Genomic DNA, 21,984 nt, shown 5'->3' with positions numbered 1-21,984 from the left:
GTAAAAAGTAAACACTTCGTCATTTTCCCCAAGGTTCTATGGAACACAAGCGGGATTCGTACCCTGACCTCCAACTTTGGAGAACCATCTCACTAACCACTAGACTACTGGTACAGTAGCCATGATGGCTGTATGTGATCAGAATACTCTACACACAGAATGGGCCATCTCACTTCCAGCTGTAACAGTGCAATGTTACTTGAGTAAAAGTACAACGGTATTGGCATCAAAATATACTTAAAGTACCAAAAGTACTAAAATGTTTTAAAGTAGCCGATCTACCTTGTAGAACGGCTATTTTCAAATGGCTGTGGTATAAAATAGGGCTAAAGTGGTTAATATGTATGTTTTATAATATAACAATTTATATCTGCAAAGTAACTAAAGCTTTCAAATAATTGTAGTGGAGTGAAAGTACAATATTTGCCTCTGCAGATGTAGTGGAGTAGAAGTAAAAGTACAGTAATACTCCAGTAAAGTAAAAAAAAACACCTCAACAATATGCACATGAGAATTCTAGGCGCCCTAACCTGGAATCAAACCCTGCTCTGTAACTTGTAAGACCACTCTCTACTCCACTACACTACTGGTACAGTGATAAGTCTATGGGGTCAGGACATGTCTCGTTCTCTATGTTCTGTGCACTACTCCTTGGAAAGTCAGATAAAAAGCTTGCAGCTCCCAAACTTTCTGAGAGTAATAATAATAATAATAATGGATTTTATTTATAACGCACTTTACATTTTGTTACCAAACCAGAGTAACTTTACTAGTGGATACATACATTTTAGGCTACCCTCTCAGAGATAAATCAACAGAGATTTTATCCTCACACACGCACACATTTGTATTTTTGTTTGACTACATGTTTTCAATTGCACTTTGTTTTCATTACATTTTAGACTTTTTCTCTCTGTCTTCAGTACTAACTGGGCATCGACTGCATTTTTAAGGTCAACCCCAAATGCATCAAATTCTCTCTGATGGGATGTTTGTAAGTCTGATGAATATTTCTGATGCTTCTCTGTCAACGTCACCAGTTGAGTCCCGTTCCTTCATTAAAGCCTTCATAACTTTTGATGAATGATTAAGCAAAGCTGATTCAGAATGATTAAGCAAAAAATCTGAATCAGTTTTCATTTCTGTCTCCACACAGCCGATGACAACAGCAGTTGTAGCAATGCAACATGTTGTGAGCTTGTAGATCAGCCATTTTCACTATTCTGAGCTTGTTGAATATTGCCCCTGACTACCCTTACAATAATACAACTAAAATTAACACTGAAACTAATTTAAAAACTCAACTAAAACTAAGCCTTTTCACAAACTGAAAACGAAACTAGCAAATCCACTTAAAATCAAATGAAAACAAACTGCAATTGAAAACGTGTGCTTGTGTGTGTGTGGGGGGAGGGCACAGCTCCTGGGCTCTAAGTCCATTGTGATGACAATGAAGTGTGGCTAGAGACTAACAAAAGACCCTGGCCAAGGTGCTAAACCAGTTCATTTGCATGTCGTTGACAGACAGACTGATAGCAGAGATTTTCTGTGGATCCCAGCAATTCTTCAGATGAAAACTCTCATTCTCTCTCTGTTTTTCCAACCATGAAAAGTGTTTTGATTGATTGAATACTTTATTTCGAAGTTTGCAGACAAAAAGCACATGAAAGTACAGTTCAAATCCAAGGTCGACTAAATAGGAAGCTGGCTGCTAAATAGGAATAAGAAATCCATATGGCTTGTTTAAATTGGGGTCCTTAGTTAGTTAGTACATTATACTCTCCTGTGTTCATTTAACTCTGTTTCACATTCTAAAACAATATAATTGTGCCGGACAGTAGTTTATAATGCTTTTAGTTGACTAGTTACTAGTTACTGCTCTCAGACAGTAGCAGCTTTGAGAGCTGCAAGCTTTTTATCTCTGACTTTCCAAGGAGTAGTGCACAGAACATAGAGAATGAGACACGTCCTGACCCCGCAGACCAATCACTGTACCAGTAGTGTAGTGGAGTAGAGGTTGGCCTTACAATTTGCAGAGCAGGGTTTGATTCCAGGTTGGGGCGCCTAGAAAATAATGAATAATGTTGAGGTGTTTTTTACTTTACTGGAGTATTACTGTACTTTTACTTCTACTCCACTACATCTGCAGAGGCAAATATTGTACCTTTACTCCACTACAATTATTTGAAAACTTTAGTTACTAGTTAGGCTACTTAGGCTAAGTAACATTTTGAACACAGGCCTTTTAGTTGTAATAGAGTATTTTTATATTGTGGTATTGCTACTTTTACTTAAGTAAAATGTCTGTGTACTTCTTCCACCATGAAACATAGTTGTGTTTAAAGAAACAATTGCTTTTGAATTCATCCTAAGCACTGCATTATGTTCTATGTTTACAAAAAAAAAAAATAACAATCACTTTGAAATGCATTCACCCTTTCATTCCTGAGGGTTATATTTAGTAGCCCACTGAGTGCAATTTACCAAAATACATCTTGATAATATAACCCATACAATTATTTGTTTCACTTCTCAACAAGTTCAGCTTCAATTGCAGCTTTTATCTGTTGACTGAAAGCAGCCCTGTCTCAAATAGACACAACATGCCTATGTCTGGGCATTAGTTGCTCTCTACCGCCATCTAGTGGCACCACATAGAAAAAAGCGGTACCACAAAAATAGGTGGCACCACAGAGGCACCAGAGGGGCACCACCACTGCCATTATGAAGTGCTAACCACTGTATATAGCCCAATTAAATAAACTCATCAAAGGCACCGCTTCCTTCACACAGGGTGTGATTTTTTTTCTATGTATTAGTCACCCCATGGAGACTTGAATTCATGGATATTGTTTAGTTTTTGTCTCATTCCTAAGACAATCATTTGATGACCGGCAGCGGTTCCGGTATAGTCCAGGGGCCAACACTGATATTTTCACAAATTGGTACCACCTGAGGTGGCTGTAAAGTTTTAGTATTTTTGTATTCCTACATGTCTCTAGTTTATATTTTGGTATGATACATCTTCCAATTCAGTAGCTTAATGACAGTTATCACTACCTACCGGCTAATGTATCCGGTAGGAGACACAAAGTAGAATCTTTGTGTCTCCTACCGGAAATACACCCGGGCATCAAATTATTGCGACAAAAAACAAAATATATCCATGTATTCAAGGCTTCATAGGGTGTGCAAATGATAACTTCTCAGATTTTGGGGTGTTTGCAAAAAGACTGCTTTCCATAAGCTTGTCTAGGGTGGTCATAGCTGAATGGGTATAGAGTCCCCCTGGGAAACTTAAAGGAGGAGTTCACCCAAAAAATGATTATTTTCTGTCAATTGGGGGGGGGGGGGGGGGGGGGGGGGGCTTAAACATGTTCAAGTCAAGGTCTCTCAAATTACAAGTTAGAGGCATTGTCTCTTTAACACACAGAATGCACACAGACACAGACACATCAGTCTAAACCAGGGGTCTTCAACAGGGGGTCCGGGACCCCTAGGGGGTCCTCAGAGTTACTACAGGGGGTCCGCCAAATCTTTGTGTGATTATGATTTGTTTTTTTACATTAACCACTTGAACCCTAGCATCCATGAACTTTTCCTGGACCTTTCGAAAGCTTTTGATACTGTCAATTATAACATATTGCTTGCTAAAATGTTCAGATATGGGTTTCGTGGTGGCTTGAAAACTATATTACAAATAGACAACAATATGTCGCAGTGAAAAATACGGAATCACCTAGAGCAAGACTATCATGTGGAGTGGCGCAAGGTTCAATTCTTGGCCCACTGCTATTTTTAATTTACATAAATGATCTACCTGCAGCATCAAATACCTTATTTTCAATCTTATTTGCAGACGACACAAGCGTCATCCTTTCCCACAAAAATGTCAATACACTTATCAACGAAGCGAATCAAGGTCTGCAAATACTCTCCAAATGGTTCCAACTTAATAAACTGTCATTAAACATAAAAAAAACTAAATTTATAATATTTCCTGGTAGGAAGAAATTCAACCCGGAGGAAGCAAAGCTGAGTATTGACGGTATCGAAATTAGCAGAGTACCCTCCACCCCTTTTTTGGGAATAATGATAGACGAAAAATACTGCTGGAAAGAACACATCGACCAGGTAACAAAAAAGGTCTCAAAATCAGTGTGGATTATTAGAAAAATCAGCCCATTCATAAACAGAGCCTGTCTAAAAACCCTTTACTACAGCCTAGTATATCCTTACCTAACCTACTGTAATATTGTATGGGCTAGTACCTATCCTTCCTGTCTCCATAAATGATTTATACTACAAAAAAGGTTTGTCAGATTAGCCACAAATTCTAGTCCACGGGAGCCTTCCTCACCCCTTTTTTCAACACTCAGTATACTAACAATCTTTAATATAAATGTACTCCAAACATGTCTATTTGTATATAAAACTAAATACCAATACACCCACCTCCCAAATCATTTTAAATTAGTATTTCCAGCCAAATTCCAGCTTTCACCCATATCCCACTAGGCAAGCAAACCAACTGCATGTCCCACTATGTACCACCAATAGGGGGCAGTTCGCCATCAAAGGAGTTTCATTATGGAACGCCCATTTCAGTTTGGTGGCTACCACATCCACATCCTCCCTACCTACCTATAAAAGAAGCCTAATAAGTAAGTTAATAAATACCCAAATGGAAAACTAGACCAGCTTCCAAATAATTTAATCCTTATTCACATGAATATGTAACAGCATAATTGTTTTGCTTTGTTCAATACTTTTTGTTGTTGTCTCCGCCAGGCCGAAAGGCATGGCGAGAGAGTATGTTTTCCACCCCGTCCGTCCGTCCGTGTGTCCGTGTGTGTGTGTGTGTGTGTCCGTCCGTCTGTGACCAGCTAATCTCCGGCACCGTTGTCTTGATCGCAGCGAAACTGTGCACACACACTCCCTGGATGTCAATTCAGAACCTTTGCCCCAATTTTTTCCCATGGGCCTTTTATAGCGCCACCAGGAGGCCGATTTGTGCAAAACATATTTTTTGACAGTACTCCTACGGATTTTGTCCAAAAATCATGCAAATCGGTACACAGTATCTCTATAGTCATTAAACGAAACGGGTCTTTCAGATTTCTCATATTCCATCCTGATTGGCTAAATTGGCTGGTTTGCAGGAGTGCTCCGTTTTGAACAAAATGCCTCAAATCATGAACACAGCATGCAATTTCCATGAAATGTTGCACGCTCATTCCCATTTGGCCAAGGAAGAACTACCATTTGATTTTTTTCAAATCAGCCTCATGGTGGCGCTATAACAGGCCGATTCGTGTTTTTACCTATAATTGCACCGATCTGTGTAAAACTTTGTATGCACATTCCCTAGAGGTCAAGGAAAAACCTTTGCCCTGCATTTTTCACATCTGCCTTTTATAGCGCCACCAGGAGGCCGACTTATGTAAAAGACATTATTTTATACTACTCCTTCCAATTTTATCCAAATTTCACGCAAATCGGTACACATGATCTCTATAGCCATGTGATCACGACGGATGTGTTTGATTTTTCATATTCCATCCTGATTGGCTAAGATTGACATCTAAAGTTTGCATTATTGGCTTGTTTTGAACAAAATTCCGCAAATCATGAACGCACCGTCCAATTGCGCTCAAACTTTGCACGCACATTCACACTATGTTGAGGAACAAATGCCACCCTTTTAACATTGGCCTGTTATAGCGCCACCAGCAGGTCTAATTTAGCAAAACTAATGTTTTTAACAAAATGCCTCAAATTATGAATGCAGTCAGGGTCCAATTGTCGTGCAAGGCCTAAGAACAAATGGCACCCTTTTCACATTGGCCTATTATAGCTCCACCCAGGAGGCCACAATAGCCTACCTGACCTGGCGGAGACCTGTGCTCCGAGGAACACTTTTTCTAGTTACGGGGCCAGAGCTCAGCTCTGGACCTGTTTTGTTATTGGCAGTATTCTGTCACTTCTTCTTTTTCTTCTTCTGTCACTTCTTCTTTTTCTTCTTCTGCCACTTTTCGCAGTTCTGGCTGAACCGTCCTGTCGCTTTTTACGAAACTCGGCCATATGGTAGATGGTCATGAAAAACGATCAAAAAATAATTCTCACAATCTTTTGTCCAAAGGTGGCGCTATAGCACTCAATTGAAAATGCTAACTTTGAACAGGTACAACTCATGCCCTGTTTGACCTACAGCCATGAAACTTGGATACACATATGCGTCTCCTCAGGGTTGGGAAGTAACGGATTACATGTAACGCCGTTACGTAACGGAGTAAAAAAAAAACGTAACGGTAACGTCCTAGAGTACATTTTAAAATGTGTAATCTGGATTACAGTAACGGGGGTGTTGTAACGGGCGTTACAGGAGGGTTACATTCTCCCCTTCCCCTCATTAATTTTTTTACAAACAAATAAATTATTATAACACCAAACAACCACCTGCAAGAGCGCACACGGCAGCGCACAGACGGCAATGGATTGGAGCTGAGCGCAACGCGCAGCTCTCTGTGTAAGGAGTCTGCTGCTGCGTCAACAGCGGTGTTGCCAGACTTTGCGAGAGAAATAAGCAAACGGGTCTATAAAAACAAGCCCAAAAGAAGCGACTATAAAAGGCCACACAAGCACTTCAAAGCTATATATGTCGTCCATTAAACAATGTGCATATTTATAAATGTTGGCTATTTGAAAATAGACGATCTACAAGCTCACAACCGTTCTACCATTATTTACAAGCAACTTCAGAAAAATGAGCCCAATGTGGCTTATAATAATCAGACCAGGCAACACTGCAGACAGATACTAGGGGTGCGTTCGGAACAGCACGGAGCACTGCCCAGGGCTTACTTTTGATTGACTCTCTTTCAGATGTTACTTCTGATAGTAACTTGGTATATTCTATTTATTTTATCTAGTCTATGTATAGCCTTCACCAGCCTGTCAGTGATGCGTTTTCAACAGAAATGCGCATATTGGCAGTCAGCTGTGTAACACTAGCTGGTTAACGATGGCTCGTTGGCTCGCTAGGACCTGATAGGACCTTTTTCTTGTATTTACATTAACCACATGAACCCTAATATCCCTATATTCTGAGGGGAACTTAAGAAGAGGTAGAGGGGAAAAGAGCAGACCAAGTACAGAGCCTAGGCTCAACTTTACTAAGTACAGAGAGTTTGACATTTCTGAAAAATACACTGATGATGACAGTGTTGTTAAACAAGTCTATGAAGCTATCTATGAAATCTATGAAAAGGTTTAATCTGCAACACAAATTTTATACAATATGTAGAGGGGGTCCCTGCTTCATCTCTCCCTTAGCTAAAAAACATTGGGGACCCCTGCTGTAGTAATCAGAGTAGACCCTCTCCCTCACACTAAACTTAAATGACTTCTAAGTTCCACTTCTCCCCAAAAGGACAACTTTATTTTCCATCCTGAATGACAAGTCTAATATTATTATTGTATTTTGGTTATGTGCGATAACTGCAAGCCAATGTTCAGAGATTCAGTATTTGTCTTAATTTCTTTAATTAACATTTATTTTGTTGTGAATAATTCAACTGTCAGACAGTGTTTTGAGACATATTGTCTTTTATTGCTACAAAATAAATGATAAAAATAAATTCTACATGCATAAATTATAATTTAAAAATATTTTTAAAAATGAAAAGATCGGATCGGGAAAGATCAGGATTGGCAAATACTCAAAATCAAAAGATCAGGATCGGATGGGGAGCAAAAAAACGTGATCGGGACATCCCTACTTAAAAGTAATCCAAAAGTAACTGAAAGTAACTAATAGTTACTTTTTAAATGGAGTAATCGGGATTACGTTACTGACTACATTTTTTAGCAAGTAACTTGTAACTGTAGGGGATTCCTTTTTAAAAGTAACCCTCCCAACCCTGCGTCTCCTCATGCTGAACAACCTTCACCCTCTGACTTTTGACCTCTGACCTTTAGATCTCCCACCATTTTGAATTATATGAAAAACAGTCATTGGCTCCTAACTTCTGCATTTTTTCACTTATGGAAATTCCGCCGCCTAGAAGTTGTCGGCAGAGGTCCAAAGTTCAAGTGTTAAACGTTTCGTGCAGATTGCTCCAAAATCCTAGGATTCCATAGATTTTAACTATTGCAGTTTTATGAAAATTATTCATCTGCGCCTAAAACATACATGCAGACTCACATTTCTTTGAAACTTTGCAGAAATGTACAGGGTCATTCCAAATATCACTGAAACCAATCTTACTCCAATTGGCCAAAGGGGGGCGCTATAGCAATTTTTTGAAAATGCAGACTTTACACAGGCATAAGTCATGCCTCGTTTGGCCGAAAGTCGTGAAACTTGCTTACACATGTGCCTTGACTCATGAGGAACACACGTATCGATTTGACCATTAAGCTCCGCCCTTAGATTTTCCGCAATTTTGAGCAGTTTGAAAAAAAAATGTTTTTGCCAGTTCTGGCTTAACCGTGCATACGCTTTTTACGAAACTCGGCCATATGGTAGATGCTCATGAAAAACTACCAAGAAATAATTCTCACACTCATTCGTCAAAGGGTGGCGCTATAGCACTCAATTGAAAGTGCCAACTTTGAACAGGTACAACTCATGCCCTGTTTGACCTACAACCATGAAACTTCAATACACACATGCGTCTCTTCATGCCCGACAACTTTCGTGGTCTGACTTTTGACCTCTGACCTTTAGATCGCCCACCATTTTGAATTACATGAAAAACAGCCATTGGCTCCTAATTTCTGCATTTTTTCACTTATGGAAATTCCGCCGCCTAGAAGTTGTCGGCAGAGGTCCAAAGTTCAAGTGTTAAACGTTTCGTGCAGATTGCTCCAAAATCCCACGATTCCATAGATTTTAACTATTGCAGTTTTATGAAAATTATTCATCTGCCCCTAACACATACATGCAAGACTCACATTTCTTTGAAACGTTGCAGTAATGTAGAGAGTCATTCCAAATATCACTGAAACCAATCTCACTCCAATTGGCCAAAGGGGGGCGCTATAGCAATTTTTTGAAAATGCAAACTTTAAACAGGCAAAAGTCATGCCTCGTTTGGCCGAAAGTCATGAAACTTGCTTACACAAGTGCCTTGACTCATGAGGAACACATCTATCGCTTTGACCAGTAAGCTCCGCCCTTAGATTGTCCGCAATTTTGAGCAGTTTGAAAAACACTTAACCCAGGATTTTTCAGCTATTTGCGTGAAACTGTATCATCTGTGTGATCTCCTTTTTCACAGTTACTTGTCTGTCGGGCCAATGGCGTCTCCCTTAAATGAATGCCTCACAATCTCAAGGTCGCCAGCTCAAGCCTCACTTGATGCAGACTTAATTTAAGTTGAATTGCAAACAACATGACTGTATCAATGAATACATGTGCAAATGGTAAAGATAACCTGAAATGCTTATTTGAGAGTACGTTTTTTTCAACGTATGACATACTTCATTCTGAAAATAGCTGATCTACAATCTCACAACTTTTCATGGTTTGTGAGCTTGTAGATCGGCTACTTTCACTAGTTTTGGTTCTGAGGAAATGTACAATTTCTTCATTGGTAAATGGTTTGTGAACGAGTGATCTTAGTGTTAGTGAAACAGGGGCTTGGTTCATGAAAGAAGGCAAGAGTTTATGATCTTCAACAGACAATATCAGCCTGGACAAAGCTATAGCACTATAGGTAGTGTTGCAGCCTAGTCTGAAGGTTGAGAGTTCGAATCCTGTTAATGGCAATAGGTTGAGATGTCCAATCAAACCATTCTGTTTCCATCTCTCTCTCTCATCAATCTATTGTTTCCATGTCACTCTCTCTCTCTTCAATCTATTCCGTTTCCATGTCTCTCTCTCTCTCTCTATTCACTGGCCCCGTATTATCGCTGCTTGCAGCTATATTTATTATTATTATTGTTGTCTCCGCCAGAGGTGGAGAGTATGTTTTCGTTCTTGTCCTTCCGTGTGTCCGTCCGTCTCAGCCAAGCTAACATTGGTCAAGCTTCACGTGACACGTGACAATATGTTGTCACCAATGCTTTTGATTGGCTAGCGAGACGCATGATGAAATATAAACCTATAAATAGGTGTGTCACTTCAAAAAATCATTTATATTTTTTAAGTGAGCTTCCATCAGCCAAGCTAACATGGTCAAGTGACAATATGTAATAGACAGGATTAATCAGGAACAGTACTGGCGGAGACCTGTGCTCCGAGGAGCACATTTTCTAGTTATTATTATTATTATTATTATCATCATCATCATCATCATCAGGTCCCTTGCTCAGCGGGGGCGATGCCATGCATAGAGCCAATTAGATTCACCAATACTCTTCCATTTGGGTCGGTCCAGTGTTAGAGACTCGGCTTCAGCCAGCGACAGGCCCATTTGGTGTTGGTCCCTGGTGATGACATCGATCCACAGAGTGTGGGGGGCACTGCTGGGGCGTTTTCCAGCCGGCGGCTTTCTTTTTTCCTCTCCAGGAACCATTCCTTTATCGTGGTGGAGAGATTTGTGAGAGATTTGTCCCTATGACCCTATGAGCTATGTTGTCCAGAGCCTTGTGCTCCCGGTAGGGTCTCGGAGCCTGGCGAAGAACGGTTCAGGGTAGGTCAGCAAAGGGGGCTAAGGGGGCGCCCCCCCTGCTGGCTATCTGGCTGTGGGCTAACAACCTCCTCCAGAGAACGTCTCCCTGTTACGAAAAGAAGCTTCTGGCACTCCTCAAACGTTTGCTTAAAGTCTTTAGCCAGTTCTGGGGTTCTGAACGTTGCAGCTAGTTGTTCCAGATTGCTGTCTCCAACAGAGAAGTCATTGGCAAGCCACATCCACGCCTTATTAGAACACCGCAAGGGTTTCAGTTTCATAGTGGTCGTGATCAAGTGGTTTGCGCAAACCTTCAGGACCTTCTCTCTTCTCATCAGAACTCTCAGTTTGCCGGTTGTATTCTTTAGGATCTTGAGGTTCCCCACGCCCCGCTCTTTCCACTGACTGGTGGCAGGGTCAAATCTGAACAACTTGACATGCTGGGAGTAGAGAACCTCTTCGTCTTCCTCCCCAGTCACCAGATCTACCTTGTCGGGCATCTGAACCACAGGCTGAAATTTAAGTAAATCAAAATTTAAGTAAATGTCCTCTTCGTCCTGGTCAGCTGAGGTAGCTGTCTTGTTGGGGGTCAATAGAGCGCTAAGAAAGCCATTGAAATTTGGGTTTTTCTGTGCAAACTGGAAGACTCCTTCCATAGTCTTAGCCAAGTCTGCAAAAGGATTTAGATCTTGGTCTGTTTCATCCACAGCTGGTGTTGAGATACCACTCTCCTTTTCTTTTTCTCTGTGCTTACTAGCAATGTTCTTCGGTAACATGGAATCAAACTCAAACGCTGGTGCAGGTGTTGGATTGTCAGTTGCAGAAGGTTGAGTGGATGGATTTCCACTTCCAGAGCTAAAGGTGAATGCAGAACTGTAAGAAGTTGTTGTTGCAGCTGAGGGATTAGGGCTTTGACAGGCGACACGATTATTGACATAAGCTGCATTTCCTACATAGCACGTGTCACGTGTTTTTTTACACAGACTGGTACTGTTTACGCTGGTGCCACCAAACGTAGAAACAGTACCGGCAGGACTGCTCACTGTCTGGTTGAACACATGAAGGTCCTTTCTGGTCTGACGTTCTGGTGGAAGTAAAACATTGACAGACATTGCAGACACTCTCTCTGATATCTCTGGCCAAGTTGTCTTCACACTATTGTTGAGTTTGTCTTGCAGATCAGAGACATCTTCACTCTCATCCGTGATGGAATGCAGAGGATGAACAATACTGGGTAAGACCAGAGATCCACTGGAACTGGAGAAAGACTGGAAACTGTGAATGAAATGGATGTCATCACTGTTGAATATTTGCTCCAGCTCAGCATGTCTCCTCTCCAGCTCAGCTATCTCTTCCTCAAGCCGCCCCAGGAGTCCCTCAGCCTGAGCCACTGAAGTATTCAACTGGTCCCAGATCAGTTCTTTAACCTCTCTGCGCCTTCTCTCGACAGAGACTATCAGTTCAGAGAAGATCTTGTCACTGGCCTCCACAGCTGCTTCTGCAGAAGTCTTCAGGGTCTTTAAGGTATGTCTGAGGTCTTCCACTTCCTTTTGTCTCTGCTGGACCTTTTGCTGACTTGTTACCAGCTGTTTCTGTTTGTCAGTCCTCTCTTCTGCAACCGACACAGTGTCATGGCCCTTATGTTCCTCCATGATGCACAGGTAGCAGATACACTGCTGGTCTGTGCGACAGTACACCTCCATCAGCTTGTCATGACTGGGGCACATCTTCTCCTGCAATCGGACCGTGGCTGGGACAAGCTTGTGCTTCTTCAATGCAGGAACATTGTAGTGAGGCTGGAGGTGAGTCTCGCAGCAAGAAACTAGACATACCAGACAAGACATATTGGCCTTGTAGCATCTAGTTCCAGTGCAAAAATCACAGACCACATCTGCTGGGCCAGCATAGACTGGGTATGTGTAGGGACCTCCTGAACTATTCCTCAGCTTCTCTTCAATCTCAGGCCACATGTTGTTCTTGCTCAGAACAGGCCTTCGACCGAAGCTCTCTCTGCACTGGGAACAGTTGTAGACTCCTCTCTGGTCCCAGCAGCCCTCTATACAGTTTCTACAGTAACTATGTCCACAAGGTAGAGCCACTGGTTCCTTTAAAATGTCAAGGCAGATGGAACAGGAGAACTGATCCTGGTCAATGCCAAACACCTGCTGCCGTTGCGTCATTTCACTGGCGACTCACACAAACAGAACTGAAGTACCTTATGAACGGTTTCATTGTTGCTTCATTACATCATCGTTTGCCGGACAACCAACTAGCCAATTACGGTGTGCCGTCCATTTGGGCTATGGGATGTATACTTTACAGTGAGACATTGGGCCTGGATTCACTAAGCTGGTTGTAAATAACGTGTAAATAAAGTGACTAAAGGAGGGTGTTTTTTCTATAAGCACAAACTGCAGTGCGATTCACGAACGTGTGCGTAGATCCCTGATATGTGTGTATCGCAGCTGCTCCTCATTTTTGTCTGATGTAGTCAAAGGCGCGTTCATGTGGAGAATCATTTGCATTGTTCCACGCCCCATTTAAGACCATAAAAGGCAAACCGGAAATGTCCTATGACGCCACCACGCCTCAAAATTGACAGATCTCCAAGCTAACAACGCGGTGCGACGCACCGCATGACAACTTGTAGATCAGCGCAAGCGAACGCTAATAAAGTAATAGCCAACTCTCACGTGTAATGAAGTTTAACCTCACAACAAAAGGCTAATACAACTTTGAATGGATATTATATAAGCCCTTTCTACTGAACAATTGCTCACAAAAAGATTATGCTGGAATCCGCATATATAATTTTTATCAGAGCTTTATTGATTACTGAGGGGAATCTGTCCTTCGGACGAACCCTCCCCTGTCCGACTCATCGGAATTGGAAATTGGAATTGGAAAGTAATGGACACACAGCTATCCCAGGTAGCCAAAATTGTTTGGCCCAATTCCGGCACAGATCCGGCAGGCCGGAAGAAATCACTCGGCCCGGGTCCGGTTGCCGGACTTGGGCCAGATCTGTTTGGAATGACGCCCCAGAATCGGCCCGAGTACACTGGGCCGAGTCCGGCTGCGGAAACTGAACCAGCATTGCCAGCATTGGGCCGGAATCACCCCAATAATATTGCCAGAACTGGGCCGTGCAATTTTTGCCATAACTAGCCCATATGTAAGCCAGAGCTACTCCAATATCTGCCTATGGATAAGCTTGTTCCAAGCTCAGCCATAGGCAAATATTGAAGTGAAGCTCAAACATCAATAAAACAAGTGACACTCAACTATAACATTTGTATCAGTTTATTACAAATAAACTTTCAAACATTTTCCACGCGGCACCAGGTCTTAAAGGTTAACGCCTGCCAAAACGAGGCTTTCACAGCATTGACATTCATGCTGTTACTATACAGATACTGTAACGTTATTAATACTTGGTATTAATGCCTGCCAAAACACATCATGTCACATTACCAAACAAATGTGTAACATTTAACAAGAAACTCAGTTCCAACCCGAAAACATGAATACCACCCAGGCTTTGTAGCATGTTGGCAAGTAACAACATTCTTACAGAAACAATTAAACTGGACAACTTCGTTTTTTTACAACCAAGGTTTATATTTTAGCTTGTAATTAAAGTAAATAAAAGATGCGTGTTATTTTTTTTTCATTTACTGTTTTTTATAGTTTTAGCAATTTTCATGATATTTTTTACAGTGGGCGGGGGCATTCTGTCCGGTGGCTAAATATGCATTTTTTTACACAATAAAAAAGGTCCTGTGGTCTTTGATGGCCAGATGTGAGTTATTGGGGGCTAGAAGAGCTACTGTAAATAATAATAAAGAAAACAGCCGGTTATTATGTAAAAAAATACATATTTAGCCACCGGACAGAATGCCCCCGCCCACTGTAAAAAAGACTGCGAAAATTGCTCAAACTATAGAAAGCAGTACATTTAAAATTTTTAACACTCATCTTTTATTTACTTTAATTACAATCTAAAACATAAACCTTGGTTGTAAAAAACTAAAGTTGTCCTTTAAAGCGAACAATTACAAAGTGAATTGTACCACAGTCGACTTTGCAAGTCCTTCAACACAGTCGACTTTGCAAGTCCTTCAACACAGCCTCCTCGTCTGGCTTTTCCTTTCTCGTCAGTCAAAGTGCAAGATCCGGGAGAGCGGGGAAGGTCTGGGAGCTGTACCGCATCAAACATCACTTTAAACGCCGGATTTAAGCTTAGACAAATAAAGGTCATATTGTCTCAAATGAAGACAGCTTAAAAAAAAAAAAAAGTTCAGTTGAGGGCTCCAATATCCTCCATGCTCCTCCTTGCTGTTGCAGCTGTTTCACCAACGAATGCCTGTGTGGCACGAACCCCCCTCCAATAGTGTCCTGTGAAATAAGACAGGTACAACTCGTCAGTTATTTGAATTTGGTCTATACACACAGACTCACAGATTTCATTTCTTTGCTAAATAGTTACTATATCGATTTTAAATGATTGAATCGTATCGTCATGAATAAGCCAATATCGTGCCCAACTGCCCACAACTACTGTGGACTAGTGTAGACTAGGACAGACTCTGTCCAATAAAATCAGGGGAATTATTTAGTGTATCAGCTTTAGACGGTCCGACAGATACATAGTCAGATTGACAGACCGTCACATAGACCGACGGGCACTTCAGACAAGCACTTTTGGAACACGACTTACTTAATTAGCGTCTCTCGGCTTGTCTCGCGGCCCGGCGACTCCTTCCACCGTTTCGGTCTGATGCAAGCTGCAGCCACCTTTTGACATACGCCTCGATTTCGCCATCCGATGCATTTGCGGTGCTTGGATTGCGCCGCACAGCTCCTTAAAGAACACACACACCAAAGAATAGGCAGGTTATTGCAATTGTTATCGCTGCAAGCGTTTGTGTGCAGCCAGGGATGAAGTCAATTTGTGACCGTCGCAGATCAAAACATCTGACGCTTCCATGATGCACTGCATCGGATACGTTTCCTGTTGGCACCGTAACTCCCATGCTGGATGAGTGAGAACTTTCTCAAACTAAATGAGAATAAGACAGAGGTTCTTATAATCGGTTCTAGTGAGCAGAGAGAATCAATAATAAGTAGACTCGGTAACCTGGCTGAAGAAAGTAACACCTCAGTCAAGAACCTTGGGGTGATAATTGATTCTGAATTGAATATTAATAGACACATTAATCATGTCACCAAGATTGCCTTCTTCCACCTTAGAAATATTGCGCAAATGAGAGACTATCTGTCGCTGAAAGATGCAAAAACGCTGATCCACGCGTTTGTCTTCTCTTTTTAACTACAACTAAGATGAGAGAACACATTACTCCATTCTTAGCTTCACTACACTGGCTCAGAGTTGTTTTTAGGATTGATTTTTAAATGATTTTACTTGTTTATAAAGCTCTCAATGGTCTAGCGCCTTCGTATCTCTATGACTGTCTGTCTAGATTTGTTCCAAACCGCACCCTCAGGTCTTCTAGTGCTGCCCTGCTCAATGTGCCTACAATGACATAAAAAATATGGTGAAGCAGCATTCTGCTTATACGGACCGGCTTGGAATAAACTCCCATTACACATACGCCTTTTTTTGGTCGTTTTCATGGTGAGGTTTTAAATGTTTTTAATGTTTTCATGTTTTTCTTTTTCTGCTCTGTAAAGCACTTTGCGCTGCATTTTCATGTCATGAAAGGTGCTATACAAATAGTTTATTATTATTATATTATTAAGAAAGCAAATGCTTTAGAAAATTAATAAACTATATTACTATATTATATACTAAAACAACTTACTCAGGAGAACATCCTTGATGGCAAGTGGCTCAAAGCCAGACTTCCCATTGACCCCTCTCCAGTTCATAGTCTTGGCCAGGTCATTGGTCAATAGTTTTGCCATGATTCTCCACACGGTTTCCATTACGGTCAAACCGCCAGCCAGCCCAAGAAACGTGATCTGAAAGACAAAATTGTTCATCGCAAATGTCACTATTGCAAATGTCACTGCCGTTTTTTTCTTTTTTTTTTACACTGATCAGGCTAAAAAGGCCCAAAGTGAAAATCAATCTATAAAATGTAATTATATAAAGTATAAAATACAATTGTACTTTTCACTGTAGTTCATCGCCCACTATGCCTCAAAATCCTGGCCATGAATATCACAAACAAGATCAGTGGAAAGATAGAAAGATAGTAAAAAAAAAAAAGAAGTGACATTGTGCGACAATTTCGCCTACCAGTCTTTCTTTGTTTTCCTGTGTAGCAATGCTCTCCTCAAGGGTCCTCAGATCATCCAGTGATTTCAAAGGAATGCCAAAAACCTCTGGCACCACGGTTGGCTGATTAGAAGACCGTTGTAAATGTAGCAAAATCATTTGCTGGTTTTGCTTTAGAATCTCAAGGGACGTTAAAACCTCACGTAGAACTGCTGTAAAATACAACACAACACACTTATCAAGTTAATATCTGAGATGTGGAAACACAGTGACATCACTACAATAAAAAAGCCTACAAAGCACTAAACACAAAGTTAAGGCTGGAGGTATTTGGTCACAGACAGAAATAATGGTCATAATTGCTGTCAGACACTTACAATCACACACGGGCGGGGGCCTGTGATGGCTAGCGGCTGGCATGGCAGAGTTAGGACGGCTAGGCGTAGTCATCCCCAGGTTAGGACGGCGAGGAGTTGTCATCCCCGGGTTAGGACGGCTAGGCACAGTCATCCCCGGGTTAGGTCTGCGGAAACCTGGAGAAATGTCAGACAGATGGAAGGGTCTGGTCACGGTGGCAGCCGGAGCAGGGATGGCTTGTCTGATGGCGACTGGAGCAGCAATGACTGGTGCAGGTGCAAAAGGAGATTGACCTCTGGTAGCTCTCCCTCTGGGTTTCTCATGACTTCTGGGTTGCGCAGGGATGGCTTGTCTGATGGCGACTGGAGCAGCAATGACTGGTGCAGGTGCCAAAGGAGATTGACCTCTGGTAGCTCTCCCTCTGGGTTGCTCATGACTGCTGGGTTGCTCTTCTTCACTACTCGAGTCAAGGAGTCTGCTTGCAGCACCGGCTTCGAATGCTATCAATGCATTGAATGGGAGATTATCACGTTTTATCAGACCATTGAATGGGCGAAGTAGGCGACCTACCACCTACCCCGCGATTTGTCAGACCATTCATTGGGCGTAATCAGGAGCTACTGACCTACTTTGGAGGCGGAGCAGTCCCCACAACAATATTTACGATTCTGTGCCTATCGGTACATAACTCGAACGGCGCTGAGTAGGCACAGGCGAGCGTCGCACCGCTCCGGACGGCAACTCAATCGCCTTAACTCCTTCGGTGGTCCGTCGCGGGGCTCCAGCTCGCCTGAGACTGCGCGCCTCCGTCATGGTCCGAAACCAAAAGTGAATTATTTAAGTCATCTCCGTCGGTAGGTCAGTATGTCTTGATAACACCCAATGAATGGTCTGATAAATCGCGGGGTAGGTGGTAGGTCGCCTACTTCGCCCATTCAATGGTCTGATAAAACGTGATAATCTCCCATTCAATGCACTGATGGCATCCGAATCAGGTGGCTTGCAGCTCTATTAACAAAAATTGTGTTTTCATTACTAGCTATACAAGCAAGCAGTACTAAGACAAGTCTCTACTTCAGAAATGTTTTATCCAATACACAGAAGTGCACAAATTCTAAGTTAAGTTATCCGTTATTTATCCCCACAGGGAAAATCATCCTCTGCATTTGACCCATCCTCTACTTAACCTCACGTAGCCTGGCTTACTCATCTGCAAAGAGAAAAGCCTGGTCACGACCTAAGGCAGAGAGTGGCTAGAGAGGTGGGGCTTCCGCCCCACAGGAACAGTGCGGTGTTCCTGCAAATGTATTCCCTGCTGAAAAAAAGATCTGTTCTACTTCTCCCACTCATTCGGTTGTGCTTGCAATAAACAATATCCAAACAAAACATGGATTCTGACAAAGTTAGATTACCTTCGCTTCCTTTTTTTATGGGCTGGGCGATCGTCGTGCTCATCGTCAGTGAGATCCGAAGTAAGCAGGGCCCTTGGGAGCAGCAGCCGTGCCTCGTTATATGTATCTGAAAATAAAAGTTAACATTTAATTTACTAAACGCTGAAATCAATACTTTTCTCTGTTTATGGTTACCCATAAATTGAATGTGATTTGTGGTTGCCAACCATGAAATTATAATTAAAGCATACCTTTTGACGCCCTGATCCTGACCCTGTAAGTTGTCCAAGATTCCTCTGGAGGGTCTTCTCTCACTATGGCCCGGTCGCATCTGTCCCTGGAATCGTAGGGAGGCCAAAAGCTTTTTCCATCTTGCACCCATGAGGCTGGAACAACCTCCGTCCCTCCCTCGTCCAGGAATTCCACAATGTACCACATTGTGGAATATTATCTTCAAATTGAAAGGGATAAAAAAATACAGAAATTTAACGTTTACAGAAAACACATTTTGACAGTATTATTGTATATACTGGGAACTAGGGATATATCGACAACCATATTGTATCAGCCCATGCTGGGGGGTGTCACGATTTAGATTCTCAATCGAAATTCGTTCGAAAGGAGCATTCGATTTCGAACGTTGTACTTAAAAACAGGATCGCGATTCTCCCAGACCAGTGTTATTTCTGCCTTTCCACCCCACTTACACGAAGGCGAAATCAAAACAAACACTTCTATATATATTCCAAACAAACACGAATACAGTAAATAATCGATAATCGCAGTGACCTTAAAATGTAAAGTCAAATTGAATTTGGAGAATCGTGACATCCCTAGCCGAGGTCAGTCATTTTAGCATTGGTGCTGCATTGTTAATATTGGTTATCGGTATCAGCCAAAATTTCCACAGCCCTGACATTGACATTTTCTGGGAAACTAAAGGTCAGATCATGATACCTATAAAGGACAATATATTTTCTTCACCCTGAATGCAACGCAGACACCCTTGAGTCTCTACGAGAATATAGAGCCATTTAACACTTATTGTAACACATAAAATCCTAAAAATCGCCTACTGCAGCTTTAAGGCTTTAACATTGAAGCAGAAGGCTGAAACATCCGTTTTATACTGCTGTGTCGGATTAAACCTTTTGAAACATTATCTATGTGTCCTGCCATTTCACCTGACTCTTCATGACGGGTAACTCACAGTTAGTTGTCTTCTTGTTAACCTCCCGCTGCTTGGCGTGGGCGTTCAAGCTGAGATATGGGACACTCGCTCCACTCAGTTCTGTTGCGTGGCTTTCGGCTTGGAACACTTCAAGCTTGGTCCAGGTTCTGATTCTGCAGTTCAAAGGATATGAAAGACTCCCATTTTCAGTGATGATAATAAGGTCTGATATCTTGTTATGGAAAAAAATGTTCACTGTGGGCTTGTAGCTAGCAACTAGCATTGTCCACCTAGCAATATCCAGGAAAAAGGTTAGGTGCCTCTTCGCTTTCTAACAGCTCCACGCGTGTTACATATAATCCAGTGTATTCATCGTCCAGGCATCTGCATTAGTTCATGGCAGCTGTACCATGTTGGCTCAGTGTCTCGTGAATTAGTCTCACCAGCTGTAGTCATTGGCAGCCAGACTATGCTGGCACTTGAATGAAATATTTTTCTCAGTGCCAAGTAAATAATCAAAGGTGTCGTAAAATAATAATTAATACATTACATGTGATTGACCAGAGGCAAATCTATCACTTGAGACTGACAAACATGTCAGTCTCAAAAACACAAAAAAAATACCGATCCTAAACCCTAAATTACAATTAAAATGGAAAAGGCTCAATTTGGAAAAAATAAAAACATTTGGAAACAATTCAAACAGATTTCATATGGCCCAAAAGGATTGAAGACGTGCTCAAATTAATCTGTTATGACAAATGGAGAAATGGCATGCCCACAAATTTGTTTCGGAATGGAAGGAGTACATACTTTGTCACAGTCTCATCCATCCTAATGCATTTTAGTTCCTGAGACAGGTCTGCAAGAAGGAACACTCCCAGTTGGCATGAATTTATCGGGTAGTCAAAGAAGCTTGAACAATGGGTAAACTCATTATACACCAAATATGGATCCTCATCAACCACAAAGATATTCCGGACAATGCCAACTGTACCGTTAGAACATATGCAGTTATCACAAAATTGTGGAAGACTAATTTCTTTGTACTGCATGGCTGCACATGTGATGTGCGATGGCAGCGGACCCTCACTGTGTGGCTTTCTGAATTTGCTTTCATTTTTATCTGAGTAACAAACTGCATTGTCAGACTCTGACATTCGCCTCACAACTTGCGCAACTGGGAACTGGGGGCTGCGGACCATTTTCTTTATTTGACCAAGATAATTCTCAAAGGGAAACCCGGATATGTTGTCCAAACATTCCCCATGCTCTTTTACATCATCGCTGAGATGTGTAAGGCCGTGCACATTGTACACAAGATTTTCCCTGCCATAAAGCTGTCCAAAGTGTTCTGCAAAAGACACAAGCAAAGTTTGAGCAAAATCACTGAAGAGCACACACAGCTTTGGACATGCCAATAGCGATATGGCAACATATAACAACATGAAATTGTTGTAGACTGGTGTGCTAACGACATCAAGTAGTGCAACTGGCCCAGTATACAATAGAAATTGTCTGTATTCAGTTGCCTTCCATCTATGTCTCTCTTCAACAGATCTGGGCTTTCGAGCAAATTCATTGGGCATGTGACATTTGAAAGACAAAAGTCTTTCTGACAACAGATTTACTTTCACGGATGGCAAGCGGTAACTAAGACGGCCCTTGCTGCCTGCCCACAGCTCTAAGAGCTTTCTTGTGACTCCGAGGCAGACAAGATGCATATAATCATGGGGAAACATAGAAACCATTCCGATGCCAGTCTCTGTAAGTGGGGAGATGCCTCTGTGATGTTCCTCATCCAATTGAAGTCTGAAACTTTCATCTGTTCTAGCAGAGCTTTTGGTGTCTGGAAAAGTCATTCTGCCAGCTACATAAAGCCCATGTATTGTGCACTTGTCACAGCCTGCATATCCAGTATGAGATTTTATAGCTTTTATATATGCTCGTGCAGGAGCATCACACATTACTGATGCAATTTTTATGAACAGTGTTTTTCCTTTAAATGTAAAGCCGGCTGCTACGATTTGTATCTCTGTCACTAGATCTCTCAAGTATTCTCGCAGAGGATGTGGTTTTGATCTTCCACTAAACAAGCCAATCAAGCAAGGTTTTTTTACACCAAATCCCTGCACTAACCCCAAAATTGGCCATAACTGGATACCCGAACTCTTAAAAAGAGGGAGCCCATCAAAATTTAGTTGT

The 21,984-nt window shown here is 41.8% G+C and overlaps 1 protein-coding gene and 1 long non-coding RNA gene across 2 annotated transcripts; both read right to left on the bottom strand.

Moving 5' to 3' along the window:
* Positions 1-14,721: 14,721 nt before the first annotated feature.
* LOC311050481 (uncharacterized protein) lies at positions 14,722-18,567 on the bottom strand (the record flags this gene model as incomplete). The annotated part of the gene is made up of 6 exons (XM_084064565.1): positions 14,722-15,014; positions 15,337-15,480; positions 16,442-16,601; positions 16,882-17,072; positions 17,238-17,717; positions 18,555-18,567. 5 exons carry the CDS (start codon positions 18,565-18,567, stop codon positions 15,341-15,343), a joined length of 984 nt encoding a protein of 327 aa, XP_083920691.1. The 3' UTR covers positions 14,722-15,014; positions 15,337-15,340.
* Positions 18,568-18,629: 62 nt separating this feature from the next.
* Positions 18,630-20,763, bottom strand: LOC311050431. Its single transcript, XR_014601299.1, has 3 exons — positions 19,819-20,763; positions 18,860-19,059; positions 18,630-18,735 (listed from the first exon to the last, which is right to left on the bottom strand). It is a non-coding gene; the product is annotated as an uncharacterized lncRNA (long non-coding RNA).
* Positions 20,764-21,984: the final 1,221 nt, after the last annotated feature.

This window comes from Gymnoscopelus microlampas (assembly GCF_963454915.1).
Source record: "Gymnoscopelus microlampas genome assembly, chromosome: 8".
Taxonomy (NCBI): Eukaryota; Metazoa; Chordata; class Actinopteri; order Myctophiformes; family Myctophidae; genus Gymnoscopelus; species Gymnoscopelus microlampas.
This window is presented reverse-complemented; position numbering and strand designations above follow the sequence as displayed.